This window comes from Etheostoma spectabile, chromosome 13 (assembly GCF_008692095.1).
Source record: "Etheostoma spectabile isolate EspeVRDwgs_2016 chromosome 13, UIUC_Espe_1.0, whole genome shotgun sequence".
In the NCBI taxonomy this organism is placed as follows: domain Eukaryota; kingdom Metazoa; phylum Chordata; class Actinopteri; order Perciformes; family Percidae; genus Etheostoma; species Etheostoma spectabile.
Genome location: NC_045745.1, coordinates 7,732,556 through 7,747,603, shown reverse-complemented (window position 1 = coordinate 7,747,603; position 15,048 = coordinate 7,732,556). Strand labels below are relative to the sequence as shown.

Genomic DNA, 15,048 nt, shown 5'->3' with positions numbered 1-15,048 from the left:
CTAGTTAACATTAGTAATTAAACCTAAACAGCTGCTGGAAGTCCAAACTGTCTGCGAGCTTCTCCTGACAATACGGTGATTTGTCGACTATGTGTTAGCAAGTTGAGTGGTTATGATACAATCGTTAGCCTATTTTTACAAAAACATCTGCTACGGAGCCATAACGTGAGTTACAATGTAACGGAGCCTTTAATACATTGTCGTGTTTCTTTAGAAATTAACAATGGACAAATAGTCTTTAAATGCTTCAGATGTGAAGTTATTCACTGTCAAAGGGATGTCAAAATAAATGTCAATGTCAATTTTATTTCTATAGCACATTTAAAAACAATAGTTGACCAAAGTGCTGAACAGGGTTGATGTCAAATACATTCAATTCAATTCAATTCAATTCAATTTTATTTATAGTATCAATTCATAACAAGAGTTATCTCAAGACACTATACAGATAGACCACACTCCAGAATTTACAAGGACCCAGCAGTTCTAGTAGTTTCCTCCAGAGCAAGCAACAGTGCAACAGTGGCGAGGAAAAACTTCCTTTTAGGCAGAAACCTCGGTCAGACCCAGGCTCTTGGTAGGCGGTGTCTGACGGGCTGGTTGGGGTTAGAATGAAGAGTGGCAATAACAAAAATAGAAAAAATACATAAATAACAAGTGTAAAAATGACTACAACCAAAGTGAATCACGGGGAAACAAAACAACCACACTTTAAAACATCAGAAACCAGGTTAACGAGGGTTAAAAGCTAATGCAAAAAGGTGCGTCTTAATCAGCGATTTACCTGTTTGTAGGTCTGTGCCGCTTTAATATGCATTGGGGAGGTTGTTCCATAGGATGGGGGCACCCACTGCAAAGGCTCTATCACCCTCATTTTTTAGCTTTGATCTTGGGACACCCAAGAGCAGCTGATTGGTTGACCTCAGTGTTCTGACTGGAGAATGGTGACGTAAGAGATCAGCAGGATAAGGTGGCGCCAGACCATTTAAGGCCTTAAAAACAAGCAATAAGATCTTAAAATCTGTCCTATTACGACAGGTAGCCAGTGGAGGGAGGCCAAGACTGGCGTTATGTGTTCATGTTTTTTTTTTGTTTTATTTAACAAATGGCAGTAAATGGGTTGCTAACTGCAGGGGATGGCTTTGTAGCATTAAAACGGCGCCATGGGAGCTACGCTTGGAGAGGAAAGGCTTACCTTAGGTCATTTTATTTCTCCCTACATACACTGATGTGGAACGGGCTGAACTTGCAGCTTTGGGGCCCCTTAGAGGCTGCGGGGACCCCTATGCATCTGCACAGTCCACCTGCAGGAAGAGACGGCTCTGCCTATTGGGATTGTTTCTCACCACAAGGGGCCGGGCTTATGTGCAAATTGTTCTTGTGTGTTCTCAGCTTCTTCTGGCGGAGCTCCTCTCAGAGCAATACACCTCAGCTGAGTCTCATCACAAGCTTCTGGCCCAATGCCCCCCCCAACATCGACGCTGCTTATGAAAGCCAACAGTCAGACAGAGTCTTTCTCTTTAAAGGTGTGTGTTCTCCTACTATATGTGTATTGTTCGTTCTTTTCATATTCAATTGGGAATCAAAAATCTGAGAATTAACAAAACAATCATTATTAGTTATTCATTTATAAATCCAACACAAAATACCTAATAACATGTTGTTTTTTGTACTTTTACTTCATGCTAAGTCAAAAGTCTGTATTTTTACACAATTGAAGACTTTATATGTGACATTTTCACAAATGCTTATTGGTGTTTGAGTTCATAAATATTACAATAAACCAGGTACTGCGTGTGTATGTGGTGCAAGTTTATCAAGTGCAACACAGAAGTCAGCAACTTCCTGGTCACATGATTCACACACATCAAAGATAAGAAAAATCAAATTTGGTCCGTGGCCCTTTAAAAAAAAAAATTAAACATGAATATTAAAATATGAAAAAAAGCCGTTATTTTTTGGGGATCTCCCGTTTTTGGATTCCCAATTGAATATTAAAAATGCACGATACACAGATTTCCTACGCAAGGCTCCAATCTGACACTATTTCAAAGTTGACCTAATTTGACATTCTGATTTCATCTTCAGACAGTAAAGTGTGGGCTTTCAGCGGCTATGATCTTGTGAGTGGCTATCCCAAAACACTTTCCAGTTTTGGTCTGCCCAAAAGTGTGAAGAAAATCGACGCAGCCCTCTATGACGCTGAATCCGGCAAGACTCTGTTCTTTGTAGGCAGCTCCTACTACAGGTGTGTTTATCATTTCTGATTTGAGTATGAGCTATTCTCAACCCTTTATCCTTATTGACTGTTTCTAATCACTGTCTGTGTTTCCTCAGTTATGATGAGGCCAAGAAGACCATGGACCAGGGATTCCCCAAGCAAGTGGATCAGACATTCTCGGGCCTGACCAGCAAGGTGACTGCTGCTTTCCAAGTCAACGGTGAGTTCCATTTAAAGCTGACTGGAGCTTTCCAAGTCAAAACAACTGAAATGAGATGTTTTTCCTAACAAATTAATGAGTCATTCAATCTTTCCCCCTTCAATCATTTAAGCCTTTTAAAGAAAAGGGACATTTTTGGGGAATGCACTTTTTAGCTTTCTTACTGACAGTTACTGAACATAAGAAGTTACATTTAAGAAGAATTGAACTTTCCAATAATTGCATACTGTAGATGAATGGATACACACACACACACACACAATGCATGAGCGTTATATAATGCACGCGCGCGCACACACACACACACACACACACACACACAGTGGAGCTGCCTCCTCTTTCTTCGTGTTTTGCTGCTGTTTTTTTTTCTGTCTTTCTGCGAAAAACAGAAAAGAAAAATGTAGTACAATAAAGAATGTAATGATTTTTACACTTGACACTAAGAAAAGTACTACAATAATGTAACAAATAAAAAAATTAAACTTAATTCTGTCTGTTAAACATGAAGCAGATTTAGTTACCTTTCTTGACGGAGCCATGCTAACTGTCTTCCCTGCTGATCTATCGTTATGCTAAGCTAACCTAACCGGCTCCTGGCTCAAGCCTCATATGCAATGAACAAACATGGGAATGCTATTCATCTTTTCACCTAGTTCTGGGCAAGAAACTCACTTAGCATGTTTCCCAAAATGTTGAACTATTCCGAGCAGGCACTAACATGGAGTCTCTGTCCTGCAGGTTTTACTTACATCTACAGCGGACCGTACATGTTTGAGTACAGCCTGAGGACCGGGAGGTTGTACCGTGTGCTGAGGAACAGCTACTTCCTGCGCTGCACTAACGGCTAGAGCAGTTTACTGGCCAAGCTGCTTATGTAGCCTCTCTGAATGAGAATCAATGTACACCAGCAGTGTTAAAACATCACTTAAAAAGAAATCTATTATTCAAAATAGTATATGTTCCACATTTAATAGTATCAAATGCATTTTGCAAATATGCAGTATGTAAATGCTGATGTCATTTTTTAGATACTGTCTCCATGTCTGTTATTTGTATATGCAGCATTGAAGTTATGAGACTTTTCAGCCATCTTGGAAATGGCATATTTTGTCCAAAGTGTAATCGGAGGGTCAAACTCTCAAGAAGCTCCTGGTGATGTATATGATTAGACTAATCAATCAGGTCAATAGCATTTTACCTACCACTACTGGTTATATCACTGCTGTTCTTCATATCTGCAATCTAATGATATTGGTTACCTTTTGTAATAACAATCAATAAATGGTAAGTTGAGAATTAAATTTGTTTGTTCTTTTGTATTTGAACATTCTTTTCTAAGAGGGTTGAATCGAGACAATGAACACTTCTATAAAATCAGCATCAGGTGTGTAATGTGAGTAAGCTCACTAACATCCACCACAAATGCAGTGAGCAGGCCTTGAGCCACGACATATAAAAGAACAGGAAGCAGATTGCTTGCAAAAAAAAAAAAGGAAATATGTATTAAGACATTAATGCTAAAACTAAACTGCTAAGTGAAAATCAAAACAATGTGGACATAAAAGACACTGTGGAAATACATGCAAGTCACTTTCTGATAGACCAATAATGAGACTGTGGTTAGATGTGGTCGGAGTCTGCGCTAGGCCTGTTGCCTTTTGCTTGGAGTGAAGAATGTTATTATTATTATTTTTTTCAATTATTCCATTTTAAATCCAGAGAGTTGAATTTGCCCCACATTGATATGCAATTTCAAAGAAAGCACAACAGGGCATTGCGTTTTGCTCCCCAAATCTTTAGTTTTGTATTTTCCTCTGGTAATTTAACACGTGTTATAAGCCAACAACTAGTAAGTAAACTCATCTACCTACGCTCTCAAAACCTAATGGCGATTAAGAAACCTCTGGACAAGTGAGGGGATGAGCAAAAAGGAACAACAGTAAACAACACAGCCTCCACCAACTTAATAAAACAGGCCTGATGTTCTGATCTACATCATGTTCACACAGGCCCAACTTCTTTAACTGTTGATCTCACCTTACCTCTTCCCCCCCCCCCTACTCCCCCTCCTATCACTGCACTTTATCTCTCTCCTGATGTTCCAAACAAGCCTGTTCAAACACTTGCAGGAATGTTTTATTGCCCCATCTGCATCTCCCCCTGCTCTTCATCTCCCGACCAAAACACTGACATTCACCGTTTCAGGACTGAGTGGGTTCCAGCTCTACATCTGAGCAGAACCCGAGAGGAAGAAAAAGTACAGTAGACGGAGTTATTCCTTCTTTTTCTCTGCAGTAGACTAAAAAGGAATCATGGAAGGTGCACTGGCTGTTAAAACGGTGACAATGGTTGTGGTTGTAGCACTGTGTGGAGCTGTGCCCACCCCTCCACCCCAGCAAGAAGAGCTCTCTAAAGCCCAGGTAACCACGGGGGCTTCTAAAACTGTTTAACCTGTCTGTATTAAGGAGGGGATTCTGTAAGATCAGTGCTCTTTCAAAACTGTCAACAATAAAGTTAGACCTTGATGAAATGTATCATTAAAAAGAAAAATGTACTTTCCATTTTCAGAATTATTACTATCCTACTAAAGGCATTTAAAGTCATATACAGCATTACATTTGGTTCGAAACAACTGCCTGTACTACACATTTCACCAAACAGAATATTTAAATTATTAATTTGGTTTACAAAAATAAAGTAAAATAGGGTATATTTTCAGATGTGCTGGGAATATAATATAAGTCCTATAAGTAAGTGATTATGTTGTATATCTATAATGTTCAAGAAACATGAGCAGTTCAAGGAAGTAAGTTAGAATTTCTTTTATTATTACATTAAAAAAAAGAAGTTAACCTGACTAAAGTTACAGTATTTCAGGGTTCCTCCTGTTTTTTCTGTGTCCAGGTCTATCTGTCTCAGTTTTTCTCTGATGTGGGGGTCAGTGCCCCCAACAGTGTGTGGCGCAGCTCTCTAGATTCCTTTGATGGCACGCTCCGAAAAATGCAGGAGTATTTTGGCCTAGAGGTGTCAGGGCAGTTGGACGCCAGCACCCTGGAAGTGATGGCTCGCCCCCGCTGTGGTTTCACAGACGTGAGCGCATATGGCCACTTTGACGGGCGACCGAAGTGGAACAAGGCTGTGGTTACCTACAGGTACTACACTAGAGCTTCATGTCAAAACAGAGAGCAACAAGTCTCTGCAAGCTCTTCATCCAAATAAAAAGCATGGGGGAGGCAGTAGCTCGTTCCCTAGGGTCTTGGCTTGGGAACCGCAGGGTTCAAGCACCCAGTTCACCTCCTGGGTCACTGCTTAGATGCCCTTGAGCAAAGCCCTAAAGCCTTAACTGACCCATCATTCTGACATCTCTCCACATTCAATGCATGTGTTTGTGTGGTAAAATTTGTGCAGGTGGTAAGTTGAGACAGTGGTACGCATCATTTGGGTCAGTGTCCAACAAACAGCTGAAGGTCCTACCCTGTCTCAGGCAGAGTAGTAGTTCAACTCTCTGTCTCCGTAGATGACGGGAGACGGGACAGCTGAATGATAAGACAGTACTCCATCCTGCCAAAGTCAGGGGAGGAAGTTAACTAAGAACACACACACACACACACACACACACACACACACACACACACACACACACACACACATTCCCGCCTTGCGGTTGTAAGCCTTAGCCGGTCAGTCAAGTTGCAGTTTACATCAATGTTTGTCTGGACTCATTGTAGTGAAGACATTAAGGGAATTTATTAAAAGATGTTTATTTTTTACAGATCTCTAAAATCAAAATTTTATCGTCTTGTCCTATTAGACATGTATGTGAATGTTGTCAGAATTAACGTAGGAACTCTGAGTTATGGTCAAAAAACATGTTATGTCAGGAGAACCCTAACCTTTGACCTCCAAAATCGAATCAATTTAGAAAAAGAGAAAAATAATCGTGTTCACAAGAATGGGACAGACAACCCAAAAAAGATAATGGCTCAGGCCAGGGTTATAGCACAGAGACAAAACTATACCCAAGAATAGGCTCGACTGCAGTATTGTCAGGCTGAAATGGTTTTAAGTCTGTGTTCAGGTGTTTTATTAATGATGCTGTTGTGATTTCACACCACCGTAGGATAATTGAGTACACACCAGACCTGAGTCAAAGCGATGTGGATGCCACCATAGCCAAGGCTCTGAAACTCTACAGTGACGTCATTCCTCTGGATTTTAAGCACATCCACAGCGGCACAGCTGACATCATGATCACGTTCAAGGCTCAAGGTAACGCAGTGCCTTCAGTGCCTTTGACAAAATGTCTGATCTAGTGTTAACTATATATTCTTCTTCTCTCAAAACCAGACCATGGAGATTTTTCTCCATTCGATGGGAACAACGGGGTCTTGGCCCATGCATTCTCCCCTGGAGAGGGAATTGGAGGTGACACCCATTTTGATGAAGATGAAAACTGGACTCTAACTTCAGCAGGTGCTGCCATTAAGGAAATATTGCTATTAAGGTGATGTTATGCTTCAGCTGATTAAAAAGTGACAACTGACTTTATGAGTGTGTATCTGCAGGAGCCAACTTGTTCTTGGTGGCAGCCCATGAGTTTGGTCATGCACTGGGGTTAGCCCACTCCAAGGTCCAGACTGCCCTGTTGTATCCCACCTACCAGTATGTAAACACCGAGGGATACGTGCTACCAGATGATGACAAACAGGGAGTACAGGCTATCTACGGTGAGAGCCCAATTCATGGACGGATTTCTGCAACTAATGAGGGTGTTACATTTCAGAAACAGAGCACTTTTATTCAAACAAAACTAAACTATCTTGACCGTTGTCATTTCTTTGTGTTTTGCCTATTAAAGGAGTCAGAGCAACATCAGCAGCTAAACCTGACCCAAATCCACAGCCTAACATACCTGTGCCAAACCCACAGCCTAACATACCTGTGCCCAAACCCCAACCTAGACCTGAACCAAATCCTAAACCCACATCAGAACCTATTCCAGACAGATGCAACAGGAACCTGATTTTTGATGCTGCAACCTTCATTCAGAGTAGTCTCTACTTCTTCAAGGATGGGTGAGACATTTATGCTCAATTATTTTGATTTTGTCTTTTGAGTTTCACAAAGAAACATGCTTCTCCCTTAGATAGAGCTGTTACATTGAAAGTAAGATGCATAAATAACAATAGACAATGAGCAGAAGGTATGGCTGAATGTAAAGTGGCGTCAAATAAAGGTATTGTAAAGTGCGGTTGCCATAGTAAATATTGTTTTCTGTACTATGGCAACTGCACTTTACAATACCTTTATTTGACGCCACTTTACATTCAGCCAGACCTTCTGCTCATTGTCTGTTGTTTGCCTGTTTGTTTGTGTGTTTACTTGTGTGTTTGTTTGTTTTGCTTTTATTGTAGAAAATGCTGCTGTAATAAGAGAATTTCCCCGCTGTGGGATGAATAAAGTATAATCTAATCTAGTCTAGTCTAATCTAATCTAAAGTCTTTTTGTTCTCTCAGTATGTGACCACTGGACCACTGGTGACCACATGGAACATTGTGTTTCTTTGTCAGATATTTCTGGGTGAGAAGCAGCTCCTGGGGCGGCATCAGAACAAAGAAAATACAGTCTGTCTGGCCTGGAATCCGCAAAGTCGATGCTGCTTTCCAGAATACAAGAAGCAATGTTGCCATTTTCTTTGAAGGTACACAGTTAAGTTAGTAGTTAACAATCCACAAATGATTTTTTTGTCGTTCTTTTTTTCGGTAAATTGAAATGACTGCTGGGACCAGTTGGGAAGATAACTCTACCTTTTCACGTCACAGGGAATCAATATTGGGGCATCAGAGGAAACACTGTCCTACCTGGTTACCCCAAACCTCTCAGCGACTTTGGCTTCCCTCCATCAGTCATCAAGGTAGATGCTGCCGTCCATGTGTCAATTACAAGTAAAACCCTCCTCTTTGTGAACAACAGGTACTGGAGGTGAGTAATTTCGATAGCCATGAGCATCTAGGATCAGTCCTGACAGATACCCCGTGTTGATGAACATCGCTCCATATTCCTCATGTAGCTACAATGAAAGGATGGGCAGAATGGATGATGGGTACCCAAAAGTCATCAGTGAAGAGTTCCCTGGGATTGGCTCGAGAGTGGATGCTGCCTTTGAGAACAAAGGTAGGTAACAGTCAAAGGTTAGTCCCTTCACATTAACATTATCACTGCCAGTTTGGGGCAAAACCAATGATGCATTCCCCCTTTCAGGTTACCTGTACTTTTCACATGGATCCAGCCAGACTGAGTACCACTACGCACGGAGAAGAGTGATTCGCACCCTGGTAAACTATGGATGGATGGATTGCAACTAAAGAAACACATACCAAAAATATGCACAGGCAGACACGCAATCAAGCATGCACGCACGCACACGCACACACACCTGTGAGCATACGATACAAGCAAAAGTCCACTCCACTAACTAATCCAGAGTATGCCAAAGATTCTATTTTGTAGAAATCTGCATGGGAATACATAGAAATAGCTTACACTATGAAATAGTTTAATACTCCTGTAGGCAACAACTGCTTGTTATTTAGCCTCTGTGTTTTCTTGTATGCATTACATGATTAAACATGATTTAATAAATCTTTAAATGCAAAAATATCAATGTATGACTTTGTGAATTACGATAAATTAAAACAAATAGAGAAGGGGAATCTGGAATCTCAGGTGTTTGTATGAACCAGATAGCAAGTGAGTTGAATAGGAGATTATTTATCTTTTCTGCATGATCTCAGAATACTCAGATATAATACTCAGATAATACTATATATAGTTGTTGTAAAAAGAAAAACAATCATACATAGGCTATAGCTAACTTTACAAGAGCACAATAGGCAGCAGGAGTTGTTGAAAGATAGATGACTTGTTCATTTACTAGCTAGTGAGATGCTTACATAATGTAGCCATTACACTACCTTTAAAACCCCAAAAGGAAAAGACATGTGACACAGTAGACAAATCGAATGCAGTAAACTGTGTGCACAGTTCGGTAATCTGTGGAAGCAGATGTTTTATTTTTTCACTGCAACAGGAACCTTCATTGAATCAGAAAATAAAATAATTCAAAACCAGGCCCTGCCTAATTTATTCACCAACGTGAAAGCATGTCATTTTTATATGTGTTAATGCCGAAAGTTATTTTGAAGATAAATATCTGGTGCAGTCAAACGGATGCATTTCATGTAGCCTGCTAAGTTGCGATGTCACTGATTAAACTACAATAACCACAATGCCTATCCAACGATGACGTAAAGGAAACACCCCTCTTACTGTGATTGGCTGATATTTGTATCCCTCTGAAGGTGAAGTCGGTCTAAAAGTGACTGAGTCGGTGGTCTCAAGTCATCTCCCGGTCCAACATGTCATCCAGTGGACTATTAACCATGCGCGCTCACATTTGTAAACGCCTGGTAAGTGAGGGTGTGCAAATAATGTGTTTGGGTTTGTCTGTTGTATTAATATTATTATTAAATTTCATATGAATGCTGTTGCAAGTGTGGCTGTCTGTAAACACAAGGCCCTGGTTAACTGTAGAGTAACGTTAGCATAGCTAACCTTTGTGGAGCGTCCTTGACCAGAGTTATACTAGCTAACGTTACAGCTTAAACACACGATAACTGCTCCAGGTTGCTCGAGCTCTCATATCACTGGCTACGGGTTTTACAACGGAAAAACTCTGCTTTTTAACAAAATAAAGATGCTAACAATTACAGAAGCAACTGTAACGTTAGCTAGCTGAACTGACCATATAAAAAGCAAAAATAGTTTGACAGTTCCAAGTTTGAATGACTTAACTTAAGCTTTAAATGGCTATTTTAGCTCGTGTTTCGTCATTTAACTTGGCTAATGCCACCTGCTTTTTTCTGCCCTTGTTGTTAGCATAGCTAGCTAATTTACCATGTATAATGCTTCTTGGCTTGCTTGACTTCAAATTGATTAACTGAATTGTATCAAGGTGCTTGAGGTTGAACAGCAGACTTGGTTAGAAAGTAGGGCTACACGATAATAGGAAAATATCTAATTGCGATTATTTTGACTGATATTGTGATAGGATATTGGAGTGAATGATCATTTTTGTATCATTTGTCTCATTTTCATTGAAAAAAAAATAACAATAATGATTTAAGTGTGTTTTATTTTTTGCGAGGATCTGTACCAAACAAAGAATTTTTTCTTGAGTCTATAGGATAGGATTTGTAGGCTGTATTTGCTGGATGTAATTATACAATACAATATTTACATGCATATTTTAGAATGGTTTGAGACATAGTTTGCCTTTAACAAATATTGTGCCCCCTGTGATTTGGATATTGGACTCGTTCATATTGAGATTTTGGTAAAACATATTGTGATTAATTGTGTAGCCCTATTATAAAGATAGATTTGAATATGGACATTTCATCATGTATGGAAGATGATTTATCCCTATCATTGTCCTGTCATTGTAGGTTCACAAGTACCTCTTAAGAACCTACACATCTGGTACTTCCCTCAATGTAAGTAGAGTAACTGACAATTTTAAATTCTCATCCTAATTAAATGTGTGAACTGCGCACTATAAAGCGGACTTTTAATTGCATGGTTTCAGGAAGTTGTCATTGTCAGTGCAGTCCGCACTCCAATAGGCTCCTTCAGAGGCAGCCTGGCAACAGTACCAGCCACCAAACTGGGCTCCATTGCCATCAAGGGAGCCATAGACAAAGCAGGTATGTGCAAGCATGGCTAAGCTAATGCGCCATATGTAATACATTACCGGAGCATTACTTGAGTAGGTGGATAGTTGAATCAAAGAGAAGAATGCTGTGTATATTTAGTGAGTTTCTTGTGTTTAGGAATTGCTCCTGAAGAGGTAAAGGAGGTCTACATGGGCAACGTGCTTCAAGCTGGAGAAGGACAGGCCCCCACAAGACAAGCCTTGCTTGGAGCAGGTATGACCGCACTGGCTTATTTTTACCCTTATTTCAAAATATTGACATTGCATCAAAAATGGATGTCCAAAAACCAGCTGTGCATGTGCTATCATGACAAATCAGAAATGACTGTACATAAGGCAGGATTGTCATCTCTTACCCCTTTAACTAACTGTGAGAAGCTAATTGGTCATGCTCCTGTATACATTCATAAACTGAAATCCGCACATAAGCATGACCAAGGCTACAATATACAAATACCAAAAGCTTTCATCTCCAAGGTGACACATGGTTTTTCAGCAGCTTAGAGATACCTCCTTATATCATCAATTCAATTGAATTTCAATTCAATTCAATTTTATTTATAGTATCAATTCATAACAATTGGGGTTAGAATGAATGAAATGAAAAGTTACAGGAAGGCTGGAAACTAATGTGAAAACTTAACAGAAACATAAAAGCTATGATTGACAGTTCTGTTTTTTATCATGCATAACATATCACTGTAAAATAATATACTACCATTGTCAAAGATACAGCTCTTTTGTACTGGACTAACACGTAAAAGCATAGCTGGGGGTGGGTTAAAGATTTTAGTTGTATCTATTTTGCAATTGCAAATATGTTGATTTTATCTTCAGGCTTGACCCTCGGCACTCCAGCAACAACAATCAACAAAGTCTGTGCGTCCGGGATGAAGTCCATCATGATGGCAGCTCAAAGTCTAATGTGTGGACACCAGGTAGCCAAAACATTAAACACTGTCCCCCTCCTGTTTGCTAGAGCACAAAGAAAATCACAAAACATGGGAGATAATGAAAAAAAGATCATGGAAAACTTTATTGTGACCCAAAACAAACTTGTTTTAAGATAATAAGATTTATTATAACGTGCAAGCTAACACAGGCACAGGTACATGGCTGTACAGTAATTACCAAATCCTGGGAAACACAGTAAGATTTACAAGAAGTGACCTTATACGTTTATAGACATCTAACACTCATATAATAGGAATTGTGGTTCAGTGCAAGACAAACCATTGACTGTAGTTGACACTACATTTTCATGTATGGCTGTGTGTGTGTGTGATTTAAGGATGTGATGGTGGCAGGAGGCATGGAGAGCATGTCCAACGTACCTTATGTGATGACCAGAGACACCCCAACCTACGGAGGAGTGAAGATGGAAGACCTCATTGTCAAGGACGGACTCACTGATGTCTACAACAAATTCCACATGGTAACTTATCAGACTACTGTTAAATATCTTGTTAAATATTTTTACTTTTCTAGTTTTTGAGATAACGTTTGAAAATATAAAAAATTGGCCTAAAATGTTTTTAGTACAATAGTTTCTTCGTAATGGGATGCGTTTCTGGTTGAAAAGTAAGAGTTGGGTTTAGACCCAGTACACGAGGTGCGGAGGGGCGGAAAAAACCCCCGTTAGATTAATTAACTGTACTGTCCCGCAGTACTTGTCCTGGTAGGCTATTTGCAGTATATTAAATCTTTTTTGACCTAATTATTTTGCACTGAAATGACTCGTCTGTCGGCTCTGACAGCACTGCATCGGCGCTCTGTGCATGTCCTCGCACGGAGGGACTTGAACATGGAGACACGAATAGACTATTAGTTTAAAGCTTTTACTCTTAAACACAAAAGGCACGTCTACTTTAATATATGCTGCATATTTAAACATATCTGTGGTCAAGCTCAGTGCCTCGCTGTGTTGCATTAACTCTGAAACTTTCTCTTTGAGTCCCTCACCTTTTCCAGTTAGTCCGTGCATGATGGTGTGTGTGCTGGCGTTCTTAAAACCTCAGCCCTCCACAACAGCAATGGGCCTCATATCCTGAGCAATAAAGTCGACAATTCCTCCGTGATATTATTTTTGCGTTTGGATGTAGAGGCTTAACATCCAGCGTGGTCGGGGGGGGGGGGGGGGGGGGGGGGGGGGGGTGGGGTGTCTGGGTGTGTCGGGGGGGTCGGAACACTACCGTGGTTGCGGGTGGGTGCACGGTAGTTATAAACAATTATTAGACTATGAAATATGCCGATTTGATATGTTCATATAGCCTACTCAAAACAGACAGGGCAACCTAACACAAAGAAGTTAGCTTACCGTTTTTAGGTGATATGTCATGTTTGTAGTCGAGCTGCAATAGGCAAACTGTTACTTGCAAACTTTGCATTCAACTTTTTTCCGTTAACTATTTTTGTAAAATGCTGCCACACAGGCGATGTCTTCGACATGGTTGAGGAGGACTGACTGTAAATTAAACACTCACAATTAAATAAATTTTCAGCAAACCACAAAACCAAGGCTTTCTAGTTCTATCTTCAATCTGTCCCCAGTGGGTTGGGCTAATCCAAAAAAAAATAAAAACAAGGGGGGTGTTTTGAAGACAGACTGTTACCTGTGAAACAGGGATGCTCTGAAAACACCCCCATTAGCAATTAGTGCTTTCCACCCATAGATGTAAGGGTCTATGCTTCCACCTGATGAATCAACCAATCACATTACAAGGTGAAGAGTAACTTTGTAATTAATTGTTGGTTATATTTTAAAATGTAATTTGATACTGTATCCTGACAAAACATTAGCATTTAGCTGCAACAGCAATGTGTGTGGTACAAAATGTGTATTTAAGAAATCTATTATTTCATGCATTGTGTTTACAAAGCAGGAGGTGGAAGAGGACCTATAAATCCATCCTATTTGTATTTGATCTGTTATCTGCTGCTTTTGCCTTACTGTCTTTAACAGGGCAACTGTGCGGAAAACACCGCCAAGAACTGCAACATCACCAGAGAGGAGCAGGACGCCTACGCCATCAGCTCGTACAGCCGCAGCAAAGCAGCGTACGAGTCAGGCTCGCTGGCCAAGGAGATTGTACCAGTCAGCATTCCCCAGAAAGGTACAGCAAATTGGCCTCAGGCCACCGACGTTGGTCATTTACTTTATATAGCACAACATATCTGACGTTGACGTGGTTTTGTAGGCAAACCTGATGTGGTGGTGTCTGAGGATGAAGAGTGGAGGAGGGTCGACTTCAGCAAAGTTCCCAAACTGAGAGCAGTGTTCCAGAAAGAGAATGGTAATGATGCAGTTGTCAGTACTTCCACTGGTTCATGACCTGAGTTGGAGTTCAGAAAAGGCATGCATCATACTTGAACCTTCATTCAGTTTCCACAAACATTTTGTTATTTACGTTTTTTGCATCATATTAATTTTTCCTTACCGTTCATACTGTAATAACTCATAATATTACTACTACTACTACTGCTGCTTGTTATTCAAGGTGTTGTACTATGCTGCTGCTAACTAACTTTAAATTGTAATCACTTGTCCATGTTCCCCAATGTCCTTCACATGGTCAACCCTAAAAACATTAATAGTAGGCAAGAGTAACTCCGTTAACTACAAAGTTAAAATGCATGCTCAAGGAAACTTATTTGTGTTTAATGTACATTTTGTTCTGATTGGTCACTTGCTTTTTAGGCACGGTGACGGCAGCCAATGCCAGCACCCTGAATGATGGAGCTGCCGCTCTCGTTTTAATGACGGCAGATGCTGCAAAGAGACTCAACGTCACTCCACTGGCCAGGATTGTCTGTAAGCGTTACACACACACAAAA

General features: G+C 40.3%; 3 protein-coding genes across 5 annotated transcripts in view; all 3 read left to right on the top strand.

Annotated features, from left to right (window-relative positions):
* The window catches only part of LOC116700829 (collagenase 3), a 7,767-nt gene extending 4,394 nt beyond the window's left edge, over positions 1-3,373 (top strand). The window contains exons 8-11 of the mRNA XM_032534301.1: positions 1,393-1,530; positions 2,093-2,248; positions 2,338-2,441; positions 3,180-3,373. Coding sequence (XP_032390192.1) covers positions 1,393-1,530; positions 2,093-2,248; positions 2,338-2,441; positions 3,180-3,289 — 508 coding nt within the window. The 3' untranslated portion in view covers positions 3,290-3,373. The remainder of the gene's footprint in view (positions 1-1,392; positions 1,531-2,092; positions 2,249-2,337; positions 2,442-3,179) is intronic.
* Positions 3,374-4,591: 1,218 nt separating this feature from the next.
* The window catches only part of mmp30 (matrix metallopeptidase 30), a 28,641-nt gene continuing 18,184 nt past the window's right edge, over positions 4,592-15,048 (top strand). Inside the window, exons 1-11 of one of the 3 annotated variants that reach the window (XM_032534620.1) lie at positions 4,592-4,861; positions 5,346-5,593; positions 6,562-6,710; positions 6,789-6,914; positions 7,007-7,168; positions 7,300-7,516; positions 8,012-8,142; positions 8,264-8,423; positions 8,512-8,615; positions 8,703-8,826; positions 8,859-9,105. In XM_032534620.1, coding sequence (XP_032390511.1) covers positions 4,754-4,861; positions 5,346-5,593; positions 6,562-6,710; positions 6,789-6,914; positions 7,007-7,168; positions 7,300-7,516; positions 8,012-8,142; positions 8,264-8,423; positions 8,512-8,615; positions 8,703-8,806 — 1,509 coding nt within the window. In that variant the 5' untranslated portion in view covers positions 4,592-4,753 and the 3' untranslated portion in view covers positions 8,807-8,826; positions 8,859-9,105. Of the gene's footprint in view, positions 4,862-5,345; positions 5,594-6,561; positions 6,711-6,788; positions 6,915-7,006; positions 7,169-7,299; positions 7,517-8,011; positions 8,143-8,263; positions 8,424-8,511; positions 8,616-8,702; positions 9,106-15,048 lie in introns of those variants that run through there. The other 2 variants (XM_032534621.1, XM_032534619.1) reach the window with 2 other exon arrangements.
* Positions 9,726-15,048, top strand: part of acat1 (acetyl-CoA acetyltransferase 1) — an 8,551-nt gene continuing 3,228 nt past the window's right edge. Inside the window, exons 1-9 of the mRNA XM_032534627.1 lie at positions 9,726-9,910; positions 10,949-10,996; positions 11,089-11,206; positions 11,333-11,428; positions 12,052-12,152; positions 12,506-12,649; positions 14,177-14,327; positions 14,412-14,507; positions 14,912-15,025. Of these exons, the coding sequence (XP_032390518.1) occupies positions 9,860-9,910; positions 10,949-10,996; positions 11,089-11,206; positions 11,333-11,428; positions 12,052-12,152; positions 12,506-12,649; positions 14,177-14,327; positions 14,412-14,507; positions 14,912-15,025 (919 nt within the window). The 5' untranslated portion in view covers positions 9,726-9,859. The remainder of the gene's footprint in view (positions 9,911-10,948; positions 10,997-11,088; positions 11,207-11,332; positions 11,429-12,051; positions 12,153-12,505; positions 12,650-14,176; positions 14,328-14,411; positions 14,508-14,911; positions 15,026-15,048) is intronic.